Below are 21,727 nucleotides of genomic sequence, written 5' to 3'. Positions count from 1 at the left end.
GGAGACCCAGAAGAAGCTCTTGGCTTAGGATTGGCTCAGCTGGGCTGTTCAGGCTGCTTGGGAAGTGAATCAATGAATGGAAGATCTTCCTCTTCATCTCTTCTCTTCTGTGTATATCTAACTTTGCAATAAAAATAAATCTTAAAAAAAAAATCTAACCATCATCACAATCTCCAAGGTGACATCCAATGAAAATCTTCATCCCTGGGGGCTGCAGTTTGACATCAAAGAAAAGCACACTACCCACCGCTCTCCAGGCCAACTTGGACACAGAAGAAACGACTGAAACATTTGTATTGTCCCTCTGTCCAAAACTCCTGAACACAAATCCAAGGTCTATAGAAATCTAAAACCCCTTCACCTACGTAATCAATACTAAAAAACATTGTGGCACAACATGTTCAGCTCCTTCTTATAATGCCTACATTCTATATCAGAGCACTGAGTAAAATCCTGAACCAGACCCCTGACAGTGTACATGCCAAGATAATAAAGCAATGGCTTTAGTCCCTGATAACTGCTCAGACACAGATGAAACTCATGGCATCTGGCTTTAAGCCAAGGACAGACAAATGCAGCTATTTGTGCTTGCACCCAGTGGAGAGAGATCTGTAATCTCCAGTTTACCTTCCAAAGCAATAAAAAAAAAAAAAGGGGGGTTGTTTACATAAACACATACAATCTTCAATCACTGGTACAATCCAAAACTATTCACAAGCCTGGTTCTGATACTCAAAGTTTCCTAATACTTAGTGAGGCATGGCTTTCAACAATGGGTTTCTGTAGATTCAGTATACTTTAACAGTGTTTTTATAAGATTTGTTGATGTCTGCATAGTTGAGGATGTATGCTCATGTGGATCACTCTGTAGGGTGGGGATGGTGGAGGAATGTAAGACAACTGCTTTCAATCTCCTTTTGATCATGTATCTGGGGAAAATGGGGAGAGGGTCGTTCCCAGCAGCCCAACCACATCACTGCCCCTGAATCCGGGTACCCAAGATCCCCAAGGTCCCCAGTGTGGAGCATATTCTGAGGGCACTGCTAAAGTGGTTTTCCTAGTTCTGAAATGCTGTTGACTTTGTTGCTCCAAGGATGAGGAAATCCTACTAAGGTCCATTGGCCAACAGTCAACCTCAGGGTCAATTTAGCCAGGCACTTGCTGTCAAAGCTTTGTTGGGAAATCTGTAAAGTTTGTTCTGCACTCCATGGTACTAGATGTCCTCTGCAGGCCTCAGTGAACTGGGTGTCATGTCCCCCAAGCTCATCTGGCCATGCAGTCCACTGCACAGGCTTCAAAAATAGAGGCAACCCAATCCTGACATGTTAACTCCACAGTCAGACCACAGATCCTGTAATTTCCCTCATAGATGGAGTTTTGAGGCCAGTGGTCCAGACCCTGTTTGTTGGCATGCCCACGTCTGTCTTTAAAAAACAAAAAACAACTATGTTGGCATATTGCTATTTTTAGCACAAATTTGGCCTTAACCAGACACAGAATGCCCGCCAGGTATCAGTTGCTGTTCTCCCAACCGTTTAACACTTGTCTAGATACAATCAACCTAGACAGTTGCCTATAGCTGGGTTTCTACAGTGCTTGGTATGGATGATCTTTGTAATGATGCCTGCTGAAGCTTGCTTTCACGGAGTTTTTCTTCTATATAAGTTCTTGAAATCTAGTGCAAGCGGGAAGATTACTAATCTTTGTTTACAGGCTTTCGCCTCAGTTCTTGGAACTGTATTAATTTTTTCACAATCTTCTATTTTTACTTACAGGTTTAATTATTCTCCAATATTCAAGTGTTTTACTTGGCAAGACATCGCATTCTTCATATTTACTGCATTTTAACAGTTTCTCTCATATGTGCATTTATTAGATGCTTATTAAGATATGAATTACTTGAAAACTTTTTTCCACATTCATGACATTCATAAAGTTTCTTCCCAGTGTGAACTATCTGATGCCTAGTGAGGTCTGCTTTCTGGGTAAAGTCTTTTCCACACTCACTGCATTCATAAGGCTTCTCACCAGTGTGAATTCTCTGATGTATAGTTAGACCCGTCTTCTGGGAATAGGCTTTTCCACACTCATTACATTCATGAGGTTTCTCTCCTGTATGAATTCTCTGGTGTGTAATGAGCACTGACTCCTGACGAAAGGCTTTACCACATTGACTGCATGCAAAGGGTTTCTCCCCAGTGTGAAGTCTTTGATGCACTATGAGGTGGGATTTCCACGGAAAGGTTTTTTCGCACTCATTGCATTTGTAACGGTGATCCCTGGTGTGAATTTTCTGATGTTTAATGAGGCTTGACTGCCAACGAAAACTTCTTCTGCACTTATTACATTCGTAAGGCTTCTTCCCCGTGTGAATTTTCTGATGCAAGACGAGAGCCGACCTCTGCGAAAACGTTTTTTTACATTCGCTGCATTCAAAAGGTTTCTCCTGTGTGTGAATTTTCTGATGATTAACGAGGACTAACTTCTTGGAAAAGGTTTTTCCACAATCATTGCATTCAAAATGTTTTTTCTCAGTGTGAGTTCTCTGATGCCTAATGAGGGCTGACTTCCAGAAAAATGTTTTTCCACATTCACTACATTCATGAGGTCCGGTGTGAATTTCTTGATGCTTCAATAGTATTGCCTTCTGGGAAAAGGCTTTTCCACACTCACTGCATTCATAAGGTTTCTCCCCAGTGTGAATTCTCTGGTGTGTAATAAGCACTGACTTCCGACGAAAAGCTTTCCCACATTGAGTACATTCAAAAGGTTTCTCCCCAGTGTGAACTCTTTGATGTATTATGAGGTGGGATTTCCAGGGAAAGGTTTGTTCACACTCGTTACATTTGTAAGGCTGCTCACTGGAGTGAATTTTCTGATGCGTAATGAGGGTTGACTGCCAACGAAAAGTTTTCCTACACTTAATACATTCGTAAGGTCTCTTCCCTGTGTGAATTTTCTGATGCAGGACAAAAGCTGACCTCTGCGAAAACGCTTTTTTACACTCACTGCATTCATAAGGTTTGTCCCGAGTGTGGATTCTCTGATGAGTAATGAGGACGGACTTCCTGCAGAAGGTTTTTCCACAAACATTACACGCAAAAGGTTTTTCCCCTGTGTGAATTCTCTGATGCTTAATGAGGTCGGACTTCCAGGAAAATGCTTTTCCACATTCATTACATTTATGAGGCTTTTCCCCTCTGTGATTTTTCTGATGCCTCAATAGTACTGACTTCCGGCAAAAGGCTTTTCCACACTCCGTGCAACCATATGGTTTCTCACCTCTGTGATTTTTCTGATGTCTAACAAGATCTATCTTCCAACAAAAGGCTTTTCCACACTCACTGCACTCATGAGTTTTCTCCCCTTGGTGAATTCTCAGATGTGCTGTGATCTCTGACTGATCACAACAGACTTCCCCACATTTGTCAGTTTTATTCTGTTTGTGACTTGTCTGTTGTGTGTCAGGGATTGAATGATAACATTCACGAGATCTCTCTTCTATGTGATTACTCTGATGTCCTGTGAGTTCTGCATTCTGCTCAGCAGTTTTTTCACATTCATTACACGCATAGTTTTCCACATTCATTTCTTCTCCTGTGTGGATTTTCTGATGGATATTCAGGCAAGATTTACAACTGAAGGATTTTCCACAGTGGCTGCATGCACAGGCATTTTCTACTGTATTCATCATGATAATATCTGATTTCTAAATGAGAGATTCACAGAGTTGGAAGATGTTTACTGAAAAGAGTTATATGAACACTTTTCTGCTCAACCCACTGTATTAGCAATCGACGTAAAGTTGACACTGCTACAAATCTTTTCACATGTAATGAATATCCTTGGCAAGTGGAAGGCTCTTTCTGTTTAAAAGACTGTTGCACAGTGTGAATCTTTTCATGTCATGGAAGGTATTACAAGATATAATCAAGTCATCTATTCACTTTTCTCTCCATCTGGCATCTCAATCAGTTTTCCTAAGGGGAATACATTTTGAAGTAAGTTGTCTATATCAGGTTTCTTTCTTGATCAATTTTCCTTAAATATTCAGAATTCTAATGTAGCATGACATTAAACTGAATTATATGATTAAACCAATGAAAACAATGAGCAAGAATATTCAAACACGAGCCCAGTGCCATAGCCTAGCAGCTAAAGTCCTTGCCTTGCATGTGCTGGGATTTCATATGGGGGTGATGGTTCTAACCCCAGCAACCATGCTTCCCACCCAGCTCCCTTTTTGTAACTTGCAAAAGCATCCGAGGATGGGACAAAGCCTTGGGAATCTGTACCCGTGTGGGAAACCTGGAAGAAGCTCGTGGAACCTGGTTTTAGAAGCTCCTGGCCATCACCCATATCAGCCTTCACATACTGGTGGTTGCAGCTGCTGGGTCAGTTTTCACATAAGACAAAGACAGCACTAAAAGTGAAAGGATAAAGAAAGGTACACTATACAAAATTGGGCATATAACCTGGTGGTCAAAACACCTGTATCCCATATTGAAGTGACCTGGTTTCATAACCAGTTCTGGCTTCAAGACCCTCCAGTGGTGATCCGGGCCCCAGTAGTATTCAGGTGGGAAGGGGAGTTCACCAGCAACTCAGGAGAACCCAGCCATAGTACTGTGGATACTGCTTATTTGTTTAATCTACTATAAGCATGGGATTCATGGACAAGACCACACTGGTGACAAATCAGGTTCCATTTTGTGAACTGTGGCAAAAGCTCTGTGGGGAGGGACAACAACAAGCTGTGCATGTGCTGAGCCAAGTGAGAACTCATTCCCAGCTCAGCACATTGCACTGGGCCCACCAGGTTGCCCCCAGACCTAAGCACCAGCAAGTTCTGACAAGAGGAAAGGAGGGAAAAAAAATCTATTAGAGGAACACATAAAAAGTATTCTGCAAGATAAAGGCATTGGTAAAACCTTCTTATAAAATCACCAAAAACACTGGCTACTAAAGCCAAAATAAGCAAATAGGGCTACATTAGACTAAAGAGCTTCTTTCCAGCAAAGGAAATGTTCAACGTGAAGAAGCAGTCAACAGAATGGGAGAAATTCTTTGCATATTACACAACCAATAGAGAACTAATATCCAGGATTTACAAAGAGCTTCAGAAACTCAATGACAGCAAAACAAACAACCCTGTGAAGAAATGGGTAAAGGAAATGAACAGGCATTTTTTCAAAAGAACAAATTCAAATGGCTAGCAGGCATATGAAAGAAATTCTCAGGCTCCCTCACCTTTACGGAATATAACTAAAAGCCACATTGAGACTTCACCTAACTCCCATGAGATCAACCTACATTCAGAACTCTGCCAACAATTCCTGGAATGGATGTGGGGAAAAAAGATACCCTATGTCACTGCTGGCGGGAGGGAAGGCAAGTGCAGCCACTAGGAGAGTCAGTATGCAGGGTGCTAAGACAACTGAAAATTGACTTACCCAGCTATTCCACCTCTGGGAATATATCCAGAGGAAATGAAATCTTCATATGAGAAAGTGATCTGTAATCCTATATTTACAGCAGCACAATCTACAAAAGAAGAAACATGGAAATAACTCTGATGCCCATGAAAAGAGGAATGAATAAAGAAACTGTGGCACATCTACCCTAGGTATACTACTCAGCCATGAAATGAATGAAATTCAGGCCTGGTACAATAGTCTAGCGACTAAATCCTCGGCTTGCTTGCACCAAGATCCCATATAAGCACTGTTTCATACCCTGGTTACTCCACTTCCCATCCAACTCCCTGCCTGTGGCCTAGGAAAGCAGTCGAGAGCGGCCCAAAACCTTGGAACCCTGCACTTGCGTTGGAGACCTGGAAGAAGCTCCTAGCTTTGGATTGGCTCACCTTTGGCTGTTGTGGCCACTTGGGAAGTGAATCAGCAAGCGGAAGTTGTTTCTCTGTCTCTCCTCTCTGTGTATCTGCCTTTCCAATAAAAAGATACATAAATGTAAACAAACAAACAAACAAAAAACCCCCCAAAAAGGAAATTCTACCACTTGTAACAAAGTGGTTCCAACTAGCCACATTATGCTCAGTGAAATAAGCCAATCCCAAAAAGACAAATATCACCAGCTTTCTCTGATATAAGGCAACCTTCGTGCAAAAACAAGTCCAATAAGCACATAGGCAAACAAGAATATATGTACGTATGCATCTAGAGGAACTGCATAATGCAGACTGAAGATACAGTGCAGTATGCATTGCTACTCCCAAATAAAAGCTGGACTCCCAATGAAACTGTCACGTGTATCTAGACAATAGAATGGACTTTGTCACATCATCCACACGTAAAATGTCATCATATATTCGAAGTGCAGAATGAAGGGCTTGTGACTGTTGAAGAACTACACTACTGTAATAAGATGGGTGACAATAATAAAGTAATGGGGGAGTAGAAGATGAAATCCTTTTAAGTATGGAAAAAGAGAAACATACACTATGTCAACGCAAGTCATAGAGCTTAGATATATTAACCAGAAGCAAAAGAGAATCTAAAAACAAAATTATGACCAGAGGCAGAAAACTTTCTATACTAGCTTATACTGGAGTGCTATACCAATTACAGATGTTGATGTGCCAAAAACAAGCCAACAGATCTGAGAAATAAACATTTTAAAAGTCACCATTAGGTAACTGGGTATCATTTGGAGGAGCTGGATGGGAAGTGGGGCTGCCGAGATTTGAACTGGGACCAGTATGGGATAATGGCGCAGTCAAGGCAAGGACTTTAGCTGCTAGGCCACTGCGCCAGGCCTAAATGACAGTATAATTAAGAGCAATATTTATAATCTACTTTGTGAAACCAAGGTAGAATTAAGTTAGCGATTAATAAGAAAAAAGAAATTCAAAAGCCTTATATATTCAAAAATCAGTTAAAAATATTCTAGGAGAGAAAGAAGACATTATAAGGGAAAGCAGAGCGTATTCTCTCTGCAGCTAATGAAGCTGACCAGCTCCCTTATGTCATGGGCGCCTGGTGTCCAATGGGTGCAAACAGCATCCTCCTTGGTAGTGTGTGCAACCTGTCCCTTGCGTGGGCTGCCCTAAGCGACCCTGGAGACAGTCCTTCAAAGTGGCCATTGCTGCCTGACTTCCTGCTGCAGACAGGCATGAGGGATGCTTTTGGAAAGCCCCAAGGCACAGTAGCCAGGGCTCACATTGGCCAAGTCATCATGTGCGTCCGCACCAAGCTGCACGACAAAGAACAGGTGGTTGACCCTACGCAGGGCAAAGTTCCTTGGTCACCAGAAGACCCACATCTCCAGGAAGTGGGGCATTACTAAGTTCAAGGCTGATGAATTTGAAGACATGGTGGCTGAGAAGTGGCTCATCCCTGATGGCTGTGGGGTCAAATACACCCGCAACGATGCTACTTTGGACAAGTGGCTAGCCCTCCACCTGTGAGGCCTCTGCTGTTCTGTGCTCTTCAACCAAAATAAACCTTGACTGTTATAGGAGGGAAAAAAAAGAAAAAAAGAAAGTCTCCTCAACAAGTTGTATCAGCAAAGCTAATTTTGAACATCTGTGGTTGCCTAAACTGCTTCCCTATTGCCCATCTTTAAGGTATTAACTAGGGCCTGGGGATCCCATATGGGCACTGGTTCTACTCCTGGCAGCCCCTCTTCCCATCCAGCTCCCTGCCTGTAGCCTGGAAAATCAGTCAAGGATGGCCCAAAGCCTTGGGACCCTGCACCAGAATGGGAGACCTAGAAGAGGTCCTAGCTCCTGGCTCCTGGCTTCAGATTGGATCAGCTCCGATTTTGCGGACACTTGGAGAGTGAATCAGCAGACAGAAAATCTTTCTGTCTCTCCCCCTCTCTATGTATCTGACTTTCCAATAAAAATAACATGGAAAATCTTTAAAAAGTATTTTCTAAACATCTTCTATGTAGGCTAGCTTTAAAATTTGTCTTATCAACAGGGCCCAGTGGCGTGGCCTAGCGGCTAAAGTCCTCGCCTTGAACACGCAGGAATCCCATATGGGCGCCGGTTCTAATCCCGGCAGCTCCACTTCCCATCCAGCTCCCTGCTTGTGGCCTGGGAAAGCAGTCGAGGACGGCCCAAAGCTTTGGGACCCTGCACCCATGTGGGAGACCTGGAAGAAGTTCCTGGATCCTGGCTTCGGATCGGCATAGCATCGGCCATTGTGGTCACTTGGGGAGTGAATCATCGGACGGAAGATCTTCCTTTCTGTCTCTCCTATTCTCTGTATATCTCAATTTCCAATAAATAAACAAATCTTTAAAAAAATTTTTTTGTCTTATCAACATAGGTAGAATATCTAAAACCTCCTTAGGGACCAAGATAGCATAGTTTCCAGACATCCTAAACGTAATTTTGGAATCACATTCCAAGTAAACAGCATCTTTGCACATCAAAGAACTCTGAGCAAAAAGAACAGCAACTTGATGCTAAAATATTTGGAAATAATATTTCATATGCTATTAATATATTTAAATATTGATAAATACTTGGGTAAGAAAACCCCGCAACTCCGAGTATACGCAGATTCTCACATAACATGTTAGGTGATTACAAACAGCAACTATAAGGAAATGTGACTTTATAGCCATTGCAGTGTCTATTCGGAAAGTGCTGCAAAACTGAAGAAACTGAAGTTGTCATGCACCGCTAGGGTAAGCGTCAAGAAACCAATTAGAAAAAGAATACAGAATATCTGCATCTGCACTGGCAAAGCTCCAGGGCAGCACGGAGCATCGCCTGTCTTCTGTCTCCTTCTAATGCTGTCAGAATCCAGTCAATCCTGAGCACCCATCCTGAAAACCTCACCTCACCCTACTTAGCTCCCAAGGGCTCCAGCTCTGCACAACACTGTTAGACCTGCACATTCCTGGTGCCTCAAATATGACATTAGCCCCCTGTTGGAATGCATACAGCAAGGTAGCTGGGGTAACAGCGGCCTGTGGATCCTGTTGAGAAGGGGCTCCAGGAAGAGGAGGGCCCCCAGTGCGGAGGGAACTCCACCTTAGTGACTTTTTGGATGCAGTTTCCAGCTTTTCTGAGGAATGACAAACGTGCTCCAGTTAGCCGATTCTCCAAGAATGAAGCTCCTCTCAGCCACACCAAAGGTGCTTTGCTCATGGTACCTTGTCAGCTTCCTTGGAACTCCCTGCTTACAAGAGACATGAGCTATTGAGGAAACCTGGTAATTGTGACCCAAGTTCGACCTGTTGGAATTAAGTTTGAATTGTTGCTTTGGCAAATGTTTAAAAACTGGAATGCTGGAAAAATCCTCATCTGCTGCCTCAAGAAGCACCATCCAAGTCTCCCATACAGGTGCAGGGTCCCAAAGCTTTGGGCCGTCCGTCCTTAACTGCCTTCCCAGGCCACAGGCAGGGAGCTGGATGGGAAGTGGAGCAGCCAGGACACAAGCCAGCACCCATACAGGATCTTGCCACTTTGATTTAAATAGCCTTTATCATATCTTGAATTCTTCAGTAAATGTCTTCATTTGCTGTGTCTTTCGGACCATTCTGCATAAAAGTTTTCTTTCATTTTTTGAGTAACTATTATCAGGGATGGCATGGAGACAAAAGGTTGAGGCACCACTTGGCAATCCTTGCATCCCGCTCTCACAGCAACCAAATACAGTATGAGCCACTGTGTTGTTTACCCACCTTCCTGATAACACACCAAGAACGAACGGCAGTGAATGATGTCAGTACGTGGGAGACCCAAATGGAGATCTTTGACCTGGCCAAGCCTGGAACACTGTGGCCATTGTCAAAGTAAGCTGGTGACTAGAGGGGCCTTTTGTCCTTCCCACTGTCATTGGTGCTTGCACACTCAAAATTAATTATGTGGGCCCAGTGCAGTAGCTTAGCGGCTGAAGTCCTTCCCTTGAGCATGCCGGCATGCCATATGGATGCCAGTTCTGGCAGCTTGTGGCCTGGGAAAGCACTCAAGGACAGCCCAAGGACATGGAACCCTGTACCCACGTGAGAGACCTGGAGGAGGTTCCTGGATCCTGGCTTCGGATCGGCGTAGCACTGGCCATTGCGGTCACTTGGGGAGTGAACCAGTGGACGGAAAATCTTATTGTTTCTCCTCTTCTCTGTATATCTGACTTTTCAATAAAAATAAATAAATCTTTTTTAAAAGAAAGGAAATACCTGGGCCCGGTGCAGTGGCGCAAGTGGTTAAGGTCCTCGCCTTGCACGCCCCAGGATCCCATATGGGCGCCGGTTCTAATCCCGGCAGCCCCGCTTCCCTTCCAGCTCCCTGCCTGTGGCCTGGGAAAGCAGTCGAGGACGGCCCGAAGCTTTGGGAACCTGCACCCGTATGGGAGACCCGGAAGAGGCTCCTGGTTTCGGATTGGCATCGGCCATTGCACTCACTTAGGGAGTGAATCATCGGACGGAAGATCTTCCTCTCTGTCTCTCCTCTCTGTATATCTGCCTTTCCAATAAAAAAAATAATAAAAATAAATCTTACTAAAAAAAAAGGAAAAATCTTAAACCTACACCCAGAAACCTTCAAACTTTTGGAAGAAAATGTAGGAAATACACTACAAGATTTAGGTGTAGGTCCTGACTTCCTAAAAAGGACTCCAAAGGCAATAGCAATCAAGACTAAAATAAACAAATGGGACCTCATCAAACTAAGAAGCTTCTGTACAGCAAAGGAAACAATCAACAAAGTAAAAAAGAAACCCACAGAATGGGAGAAGATTTTTGCACACTACATAGGTGATAGGGGGCTAATCTCCAGGATATACAAAGATCTACAGAACAACCAAAGCACCAAAACAAACAAACTACTCAAGAAATGGGCACAGGAAATGGGCAGACGCTTCACAAAAGAACAAACCCAAATGGCAAACAAACATATGAAAAAATGCTCAAGTTCCCTGGCAATAAGGGAAATCCAAATGAAGACAACAATGAGGTACCACCTAACGCCAGCAAGGATGGCACACATACAAAAAACCACCAACAACACTTGCTGGCGAGGATGTGGGGAAAAGGGAACCCTACTCCACTGTTGGTGGGACTGCAAACTTGTACAGCCTCTATGGAAATCAGTATGGAGGATACTGAAACAATTGAAAATCAGCATACCATATGACCCAGCAATAGCACTCCTAGGAATATATCCAAAACACCTGTTTTACGAGAAACCAACATGCACCCCTATGTTTATAGCAGCACAATCAATAATTGCAAAAACTTGGAAGCAACTGAAATGCCCATCAACAGAGGACTGGATAAGAAAGCTATGGTTCATATACTCCATGGAATACTACTCAGCTATCAAAAAAAATGAAATACAGTTCTTTGTGGCCAAATGGGCCCAATTGGAATCCATTATGCTAAGAGAAATGAACCAATCCCAAAAGATTAAATACCACATGTTTGCCTTAATCTGAGACGAAAAGTTGTTAATCTGGAAAATAATACCAATACATTGTAACATTATTGCAACCTCTGACAACATGTATCCAATGCAATAAGACAATGCATTGTAACCTATAATACAACAATTAATGTGAGTCAGAATGCTTAAGATCTACATCAAAGAACTGTAAAACCTAAAACACTCTTAATACCTTATGTTACTCCATAATGGGGAGGGAATGCAGAGAAATCCTCCATCTCCCTAACAAGTGAGTGGAAGACGTGAAACATAGCCTATCAGGATCAAATCTGATAACCCATAGACAACAGACTCGAATCGGCACTAGACAATAGCAAAGCTACACAGACATAAGGGGGGAAGCGGGAGCCACCCTAAAAAAAAAGAAAAAAGAAAAGAAAAATCATAATTAAATAATATGAAATTTGCAGACTTAGGAAAACATTCTTCATGTTCACTGTTCCGTAGGACTGTAACAGGTTTTAGCATTAGTCGATTTCTCCTATTTTAGGGTTTATCTTTTAGAACTTATATATATTGGGCCTGGATTCATGGCTCAGTTGATTAATCCTCTTCCCCTATGGGCACTGATTCAGGTCCCTGGTCCCAGCTGCTCCGCTTTCATTCAGCTCCCTGCTTGTGGCCTGGGAAAGCAGCACACAATGGCCCAATGCCTTGGGACCCTGCACTTGCATGTGGGAGACCCCAAAGAGCTCCTTGCTTCTGGCTTCAGATTGACTCAGCTCTGGGCTTTGCCACCACTTGGGGTGTAAATTAGCAGATGGAAGATCTTTCTCCTCCCCTCCTCTCTGCAAGTATGCCTTTCCGATACAAACAAAAGCCTGTCTTAAAATAGTTACACGTATAGGACAGCACACATATTCATTTGCATCATTGTTTTCTACTTCACATAATGTTTTTAACATTTGCTACAATGAACACATGCTGGTTCACTTCCCCCAATGGCTGCCAATGGCCAGGAGCCAGGATCCTCTTCCAGATCTCCCACATGGGTAGAGGGGCCCAAGGACCCGGGTTCTCCTCGGTGGACTTCCCGGGCCACCAGCCAGAAGCTGATTTGGAAGTAACCTGCAGAGAACTAGTGACTTTATGGGATGCTAGCACTCCAGGCAAACGCCAAGCCAGATATTTCACAGTGCCAACCCGATACTTCTCTGATATTTCTAACCTAAGTATTAATCTCTGGGACCCAGAAACACAGGAAGGAGCCACATCCAAGGACAGTAAAGGAAATTGATAATAAAGATCAATGGCAGAATAAGTGAAAAGAATACTAGACAATTTTTCAAGATGAAATATTGGCTTCTGAAAAGAAACAAATACCAATCACCTTTGAGCTATATTAAGAAACAGGTAGATCCAAATAAGTCAGATCAAAAGGACATCACGGTCACACAACAGTTCCACACTGATAAGGTGGCATAGTGGCCTGAGCTGCCACTTGGCGGTGCCCACATCCCTTTTGGTTGCCACTTGGATTCTCAGCTGCTGCCCTTCTGTTTAGGCTGCCTAATGCACTTGCGAAGCAGAGGCCGGCCGGAGTGCTTGGGTCCTTGGACTCACCTGGAAGACTTGGAAGAAATGCTAAGCTCCTGCCTTCAGCCCAGCCTCAGCCATCACAGCCATATGTGGGGAGTGAATGAGCCCATGGAAGACGTCTCTCTCTAGCTCTCTTTCTCATTCTCTCTCTCTCTCTCTGTAACTCTGCCTTTCAAATACGTAAAATCAGTCTTTAGCAAAAGAAATAAAATGTAAACTCCTGTCAGGACACAGTTCCTGACAGATGAGCATAAAAACCATGGTAGGGAGCAACTAACAAAGCCAGGGAATGGTGCCCACCAGCCTACATTTGGCACAGGCCAGGGGGAGGGGGTCATGGTGGAGGGAAATGGGTTGGGCCAGTTTATGTCACCCACTGGCAAATCCGAGCACCAGAATGTGGATCGGGCTGGGGTGGATCGCAACACAAGCCAGTTCACATGAGGTACAGGGCTGATGACCGTTTGGGCTGGACTAGGCTGCAGCCCCCACCAGCATGAGCTGGAATTGGGAGTGGGCCAGGCCTGGTCAGGCCACAGCACCCACTGGCAAATGCCGAGATGAGGCAGGCCATGCCAGACTGGGCCGCAGCACCCAACCAGCACACGTGTGAGCAAGGGGAGAGGCAGCAAAGCCAGCAGGGGAGCTCCGAGGGCTCCCCTGCTGGACCACTATTCCCACTGGAGTGCATGAGTTGGGATGGGAGCAGACCAGGCTAGGCAGTCAGTGCTACAACACCTTTTGGCCTCATGTGAGCTGGATTAGGGAAATTCAGGCTGGGTTGACTGTTCCTACTGGTGCATACATAAGCCAGAGTGGGCGTGGGATGGTTTGGGCTTTGCCACTGCAGCAGCTGGCAGATGCTAGTACAGGAGACAGATTCTGTCAAGTTAACCAGAAGAATGACGTAGAGAATGCAGGGTCCTGGAGTGGGAGTGGGCTCAGTAGGGAAACAGTGGGCACCTCCCTCTTGGGTTGCCACTCTGATTGGTGAGCATGAGAATCAGGACTGGGGCAGGAGCGGCTAGACAGAGATTAGGACCCGCCAGCAGGTTTGTGGGATGGATATTGGGGCTGGTTGGGTTGAACTAGGCTTCAATGCGTTTTGAAGTGTGTGAGAGCTGAATGGGATGCAGGACAGACTGGATCAGTCTGCTGTACATATTGGTGAGCATGGGAACCAGGGCAACGGGTGGGCCTGGTGGGGGTTAACGGGAGTTGCCCCAACTAGGCTGCAGCTCCCACTGGTTTACGTGGCCAAATGTATGGTGGGCAAGATTGGGATGGGTTCCAACACCCTGGTTTGTGTAGAAGATAGGACTGGAAATAGAACTAACCCAGCAACTGCAACCACCGGCATATGCAACCACCAGTATGTGCATAAGCTGATTGGGGCGACGGACTCTGCTGGACTCTGTAAAGGCAGGCACACACAAGAATCAGGTCTGGGGTCACCTCAGACCAAGCTTCTTCAAGGATCCCTCCATCTGACTTACCGATCTCTGAACCCCAACCATGAAGAGAAGTGCAGGTTCCACGATCTGACCATGGAGTGCACGTGTCAAAGCTGGGCCTCCTGAGAGGCTCAGACGGTAGCGACAACATACCCCGGTGCACATGGAGGATATGGAAGTCGATTGGAACTTGTAGTGGACATCAAGTACCACAACAGAGGACAGAACAAACGGATCATCTAGCCAAGCTTTGTGTTGGCAGTGAAAATCTGGGCAAGCGGAGACGCTAAGTTGGACTATGTCAGCTAGTGGATTCTGGAGAGATTTCATCGTGCTTGGAATGGTGAGACTAGCAGCAATTCAGAACTGTTGAACTATCTAAACCACCTGAGCAGTGCCCTTGGAGCATGTCCCAAGTCGGAAACCATGGGATGGGTGGGAGGCTGGGTGGGGCTTCTCCCTTTATCTCACCCCTTACTCCAGATACAGAAAGAGAGAGAGAGAGAGAGAGAGAGAGACAGGGAATGAATGTGGAAACAGTGGTCTTACTCACTTTCTTGTAGCCCTTGTGCCTTTGTGCCTTAATCAACTATGTAAATATTATCAAAATCAAAATAATTATATATATAAAAAGAACTCAATGAGAAGCAACTTACAGCAATCTAAAAATAGGTGCAAGAAAAAAAAATCCTAGCATAAATTGAACTCAGGGTGTGAAAGATCTCTACAATAAAAATCACACACACACACACACACACACACACACACACACACACACACACACGCCAGAAAGCCCCCTCAAGTTCCTGCACTGGAAGAATAGCTAACATTCCTATGCTACCCACAATCATTTGCAGATCACCACAATCCCATACAGAAATGATGAAATTCTTCACATTAACCGCCCCTCTTAAAAAAAATCTCTAAGACTCATATGGGTTAACAAAAGTTAGAACAATTTTGAGAAATGGAACAAATCCGGAAGTACTACAATATTTGCATTCTTCAGCGACATACTCTATACCACACTACACTAAGGTATACTACAGCAGTCCAACTGCAAGGACTCTGAGGACTGACCCCACTGCCCAGGACTCAAGTGCCACCTGCAATGCCTGCTGACCCAGAGCCGCCTTAATCCCCTAGGTTTTGGTACCCTTCAATACCTGGTTACCCAGCACTACCATAAACCTCCTAGCTCTCAACCCCCTTAAAGCCCATTGGCCTCATCAAGCTTAGTGACCTTCAGGTTTAAATGGTGTGTTCCACCAACCCCCTGAGGCGTTATCCCTGTTGTCTTACAGCCACATCTGCCAATCCCTGCCCTGGCACTCCCCAAGCCCACCTCGAGGCTAGAAGGATGCCAATCCCTGCCCTGGCACTCCCCAAGCCCACCTCGAGGCTAGAAGGATGCCAATCCCCTTTGTTCTCTCTACTTTCCTTTTCTACTTCCGCTGTCTCTGTTCTTCTCTGTCTCCCTGCCTGTCGCTTTTTGCTGTCTATCCTCTGCCCTGCTCTCTCTTTCTCCCTGCCCCCACACAACCTCCCCTTGCTGAAACAAAGGCCTCTTGTGTGGCTCACTTGCTGTATGCCTCATCTTGGGTTTGTGGGAAAAAGTTAATACTGATAATCGCTGGCATTAAAGCAAATGCATGGGGCTGGTGTGGTGGCTCAACAGGTTAACCCTCTGACTTCCAGCACCGGCACCCCATGTGGGTTATTGTCCCGACTGCTTCATTTCTGATCCAGCACCCTGCTTATGGCCTAGGAATGCAGCAGAGCATGGCTCAAATCCTTGGGCCCCTACAACACATGTGGGAAAGCCGGAAGAGACAACTTAGGTTCATGTATTGAAAGCCATAATTTGGATCTGTTCTGATAGTCTAGTGGCTAAAATCCTTGCCTTGCTTGTACCAGGATCCCATATGGGCACCAGTTGGTGTCCCAGAGGGCCCACTTCCCACCCAACTCCCTGCTTGTGGCCTGGGAAAGCAGTGGAGGACGGCCCAAAGCCTTGGGAACCCTGCACCCGGGTGGGAGACCTGGAAGAGTTCCTGGCTCCGGATCAGCTCAGCTGCGGCCACTGCGGCCACTTGGGGAGTGAACCAAAGGATGAAAGCCATCTCTGTCTCTCCTCTCTGTAAATTTGCCTTTCCAATAAAATCAAAATAATTATTTTAAAGGCATAATTCTGCTTCCTCCACATAATCCCATCTACCTAATTGCCAGCCACTTCTCCCCTGTCCAGGATACACTTCCCTGACCTGGTGTGGGGTCACACACACATTCCCCTCCCCAGCTCACGGGAAGGCTGCCAACGGGGCAGCGTGCTGTCCTCCACAAGCACAAGATGGAAGTTAGAAACGCATGCATACTCCTGCATACAGCCCACTGTATCTGTGACTTCCTCACTTTTAAATTGACTCTATTTTTAAAAATAAATGAGTAAATCTTCAAAAGCAACCAGATTTAAAAGACATAGGAAACAAGAAGCAAGACCCAGTGTTCCATAACAATGTCTGCCAACTACAGGTAACAATGTGATGCGCTATATAAAACATGCATGGAGGACCCAGTATGCTTACACACACACACACACACTTACACACACACAGAGGCATGGAGGACCCAGTATGCACACACACACACACACATAGAGGCAGGCATGGAGGACCCAGTATGCTTACACACACACACACACACACTTACACACACACAGAGGCATGGAGGACCCAGTATGCACACACACACAGGCACTGAGGACCCAGTATGCACACACACACACACATAGAGGTAGGCATGGAGGACCCAGTATGCTTACACACACACACACACACACACACACAGAGGCACTGAGGACCCAATATACACACACACACACACACAGGCATGGAGGACCCAGTATGCACACACACACACACACACACACACACACACACACACAAGGCATGGAGAACCCGTATGCACACACACACACACACACACACACACACACACACACACACACACACATAGAGGCAGGCATGGAGGACCCAGTATGCTTACACACACACACAAACACACACAGGTATGGAGGACCTAGTATGCTCCCACACACACACGCACACACACACACACACACATAGAGGCAGGCATGGAGGACCCAGTATGCTCCCACACACACGCACACACATGCACAGGAACTAGATAGCCTGGCTTGGTCAGCTTCTGCTGTGTGTGTACTCACATATTTGCACCGTACAATCATCTAACAGTCGTACATGTGAATCAAACATGATTTAAGATAAGTTAAAAACTCAGAAGCATCCCTACACACCAGCACTGAATTATCTGAAAAAACAAATGAAAGAAAGGAATCCCTTTACAGAGCACAGAAAGGCATTTAGTCAATACTCTACAATCCTGTGAATTTTTTTCACAAAGCCTCTTCTGTTTAAAAGGCGGAATCTCGGAAAAGGAAAGAAAGCACACAGAGATGCAGAGGAAGAGTTCTTCCTTTTCATGATTTGCTTCTCACATGACCACAACGTTCAGGTGAGGCCAGACAACAAGCGGCAATCCTGGAATTCCATCTAGATCCACCTTGTTACGAGGGCCCAAGGGACTGGCATGGTTTATGCTGTTTTCCGGGCACATTCACAGGAAACTGGATCAGAAGTTTACCACCTGAGACTACAACTGGTGCTCATACAGCATGCAGACAGCCGCCTAATATGCTTTTCCACAGCACCTGCCAGAAAATTTTTAAAATACACACAATCTTGTAGTCAAAAGTCAAGCTTACCTTTCCTATTGAACTTTCTGTCTCATACCATTTACAATTAGATTATCCTGTGTTGGGCCTGGCGCCATAACCTAATGGCTAGAGTCTTTGTCTTCCATGTGCTAGGATCCCATATGGACACTGGTTCATCCTAGCTGCTCCACTTTCCATCCAACTCCCTGCCTGTGGCCTGGGAAAGCAACTGAGGACGGCTCAAAACCTTGGGACCCTGCACCCACGTGGGAGGCCCAGAGGAAGCTCCTGGCTCCTGGCTTTGGATCAGCTCAACTCCTGCCATTGCAGCCACTTGGGGAGTGAACCAGTGGATGGAAGATCTTTCTGTCTCCCCTTCTCTCTATAAAATCTGCCTTTCCAATGAAATAAATAAATCTCCTTGTGTTTTGCAAATTCCACTACTGGAACACTAACCTTGAATGTACATCCAAGAATGGTTGCACTGCTTTACTTCCAACCTGAAAGCGTGACAGGAAAGGACAGAGATTTCCCACCCATCGATATGCCTCGGAATGCCTTTAATAGCTGGGCTTGTGCCAGACTGAGCCCAGGATCCACAATTCCTCCTGCATCTCCCATGTGGAGGGAGGTAGCTCGGCACTTAGGACAACACCAGATACTTCCCAGATGCCTGAGCAGGAAACAGACTTGGAAGGGGAATGGCCAGGACTTGAACCAGGTGCATTGGTTTGGATGCAAACGTTCTAAACGGTGGATTAACTTACTTGTCCATGCCCCAACACATCTTACACTGTCTGATTCGTTTGTTTAATATCAAACTTAGACCAATGGATCTCAGTTAAACAACAACAACAAAACCAAGATGGGAGTTTAGCTTAGTAGTTGAGAAACATGTATCCCACAGTGGACACCCTGGCCCCGAGTCCAGCTGCCTATTTGTACAAACCTTGGGAAGCAGTGGTGACGGCTTAAGTCACTGGGTTCCTGCCACCCACAAATAAAACCTGGACCGAATTCCCAGCTCCCAGCTTCAGCCCTGATCCATCCGTGGCAACCCTGGGCCTCTGGAAACGACCAGAGAATAGAGTTCTGTCTCTCTCAGTGTCTTTCACATTCTCTCCATAAAGGAGGGTTTATTCCTGGATGTCAGATCATGTAAAGAAAAGAGAGCTTGAAATCTAATCATTGTACAAACATTTAATTTCCTTATTTCCATAGCATCTAACAGATAAACCTTGATTCAAAATGACAATACCAACGACAAACAGAATTGCTGCAACTTTCAGTAGCTAAAAGGAATGACAGAAATTATCTGCAGGGTAGAATAAAAGAATTGGGAGCTTTCTGTTCTACAATAGCTGAACTTGAAGAAATATTCTGTGAAATCAGATTTAGATTATTTGAAAACGCAGATTCTAGGGAAATGACCTGAATAAAAATCAGAAACACATATACTTGATATCTTAATAAAAGAGCAAATGGACTCTTAGAGGATGCTCAATTAAAGCGAGGAGAGGTGGGCATCCGGCAGCATGGTTCAGTGAATGCCTGGAGCGCCCTATATAACGGGGGAGTGCACGTGCTGGTGTCTGGCTGCGCACCCAATTCCAGCCTGCCACTAGCTCGTGTCCCAAGAGCAAGCAGGGAGTGCTTCAAGCACAGGACCCCTTGACCCTGCAACCTTAAGCAGACTTAGTTCCCAACCAGGCCCTAGCACACTCTGGCAGGAGTTGAGGAGTCCACCAGCAGATCACCATCTCTGCATTTTACAAATTTAAAAAATGCAAAAATTATAAAAAGTGAAAGTTTAAAAACAAAAAGTTGCATTTACGTTTGGTGCAGCAGTTAACACTCCCGCATTTCTCGGCCTTTAAGGTCAAGTTTAGAGCCCAGCGTGGTAGCTCAGTGGCTGAAGTCCTCACTTGAAAGCACCAGAATCCCAAACGGGCGCCAGTTCATATCCCAGCAGCCCCACTTCCCATCCAACTTCCTGCTTGTGGCCCAGGAAAGCAGTCGAAGACCGCCCAAAGCCTTGGGACCCTGCACCCATGCGGGCGACCCAGAAGAAGCTCCTGGCTTCAGATCGGCTCAGCTCTGGGTGTGTGGTCTCTTGGAGCGTGAACCAACAGACCGATCTTTCTCTGTCTCTTCTCTGTATATCAGTGTTTCCAGCAAAGATAAATCTTTGATTAAAAAAGCAACTTATGGGAACATTTCACACCAATGTGGGCATTGGTTCAAATCCGCAACTGCTGCTTTTGTCATCCATTTCCCCGCTAATTATCTGTCCTAAAAAAAAAAAAAAGAATGGAAAAAAAGAAGAAACGATGAGAGGGAAGGTAAGGGAGAAGGAAGGATGGAGGAACGGAAGAAGGGAGGGATGGGGTGATAGCTGGGCGCAGTCCTCTAGCAAGAGCCTTGCTGATGGCTCCCTTGTGGGTTTCAGATCCAGTCGCCCAGCTCCAACTGGGTCCAGCACACCTCTCTGATGACCCTCCACCCTCGACGCGATTTGGAGAGACGTGAGGGAGGCCCGCCAGCGCACGGACGGACAGGACAGGACGCGAAGGTCAAGGCTACAGGCCCCCCGCGCCAGCCGGAGACTGGCCGAACACACTCACCCTTCCCGGCTTCCTCAGGAGGAGTTCAGACACGGCAGAGGATGCACCGCGCGGCTCTCCACCAGCAGGACCAAGAACGAGCCCGGGCGGCGCGGCGCCGGAAATGACCCCCGCGGGCTTCCGAACCTGGTGTGCCTGATTGGACCGTCTGCAACCCGTGACTGCGTGCGATGTCCAATCAATCCCAGTCGCACCGGGTCTGGGTCGGGGTTCCGGCGGGAGGGGAGCGGGGGGCGGGACTCCGCCTCAGGTCCCACGTCGCCTTTTCCTGCAGTCAAGTCTCCGGACAGCAGGGGCCGCTCTCACCTCCCAGAGAATCCTACTCCCCGTCCTTCCTTCCCTTGTCCGTGATCCTGGTAAAGTCTTCACCACGAATCTGTGGTCATCGTCACAGGTTACAGTGTATGGAATCCTTACTGGATTCTGACATTTTTTTCTTCTGGATTTTTTTTTTAAGTTTGGTCAACTGACTTTTTAAAATATCAACCTGAGGGTCCATGCATACTAATCCTCTGGCTGCAGTGGTAGTTTACTATATGAACGCTAGTTCAAGTCCTGGCTTCTCCACTTCCCATCCAGCTCCCTGCCTGTGGCCTGGGAAAGCAGTCGAGGATGGCCCAAAGCATTGGGACCCTGCACCCGCGTGGGAGACCCGGAAGAGGCTCCTGGCTTCGGATCGGCATAGTATCGGCCGTTGCGCTCACTTGGGGAGTGAATCATTGGACGGAAGATCTTCCTCTCTGTCTCTCCTCTCTGTATATCCGCCTTTCCAATAAAAATAAAATAAATCTTTAAAAAAAAAGTAAAATATCTTATTTCTAAATATTTCAGAAAATCTTCCATCTTGTGAATGTTTATAACTTTATTTGAAAAATTATGGTGTGTGGATTGCAGAAATATCTGATACATGTGGCATTTCTCCTTTTCTTAATGACTGTTACTAATTTGTGTTAAT

The 21,727-nt window shown here is 45.6% G+C and overlaps 1 protein-coding gene and 1 non-coding gene across 2 annotated transcripts in view; both read left to right on the top strand.

Annotated features, from left to right (window-relative positions):
• The window catches only part of TEX51 (testis expressed 51), a 28,387-nt gene extending 7,508 nt beyond the window's left edge, over nt 1-20,879 (top strand). The window contains exons 9-10 of the mRNA XM_040997013.1: nt 20,598-20,673; nt 20,791-20,879. Coding sequence (XP_040852947.1) covers nt 20,598-20,673; nt 20,791-20,879 — 165 coding nt within the window. The remainder of the gene's footprint in view (nt 1-20,597; nt 20,674-20,790) is intronic.
• LOC121167553 lies at nt 6,953-7,087 on the top strand. Its single transcript, XR_005885600.1, has one exon. It is a non-coding gene; the product is annotated as a small nucleolar RNA SNORA70 (small nucleolar RNA).
• Nucleotides 20,880-21,727: the final 848 nt, after the last annotated feature.

The sequence above is a fragment of the Ochotona curzoniae genome, unplaced genomic scaffold, assembly GCF_017591425.1.
Source record: "Ochotona curzoniae isolate NIBS_2020 unplaced genomic scaffold, NIBS_Ocur_1.0 patch386, whole genome shotgun sequence".
NCBI lineage: Eukaryota > Metazoa > Chordata > Mammalia > Lagomorpha > Ochotonidae > Ochotona > Ochotona curzoniae.
This window is presented reverse-complemented; position numbering and strand designations above follow the sequence as displayed.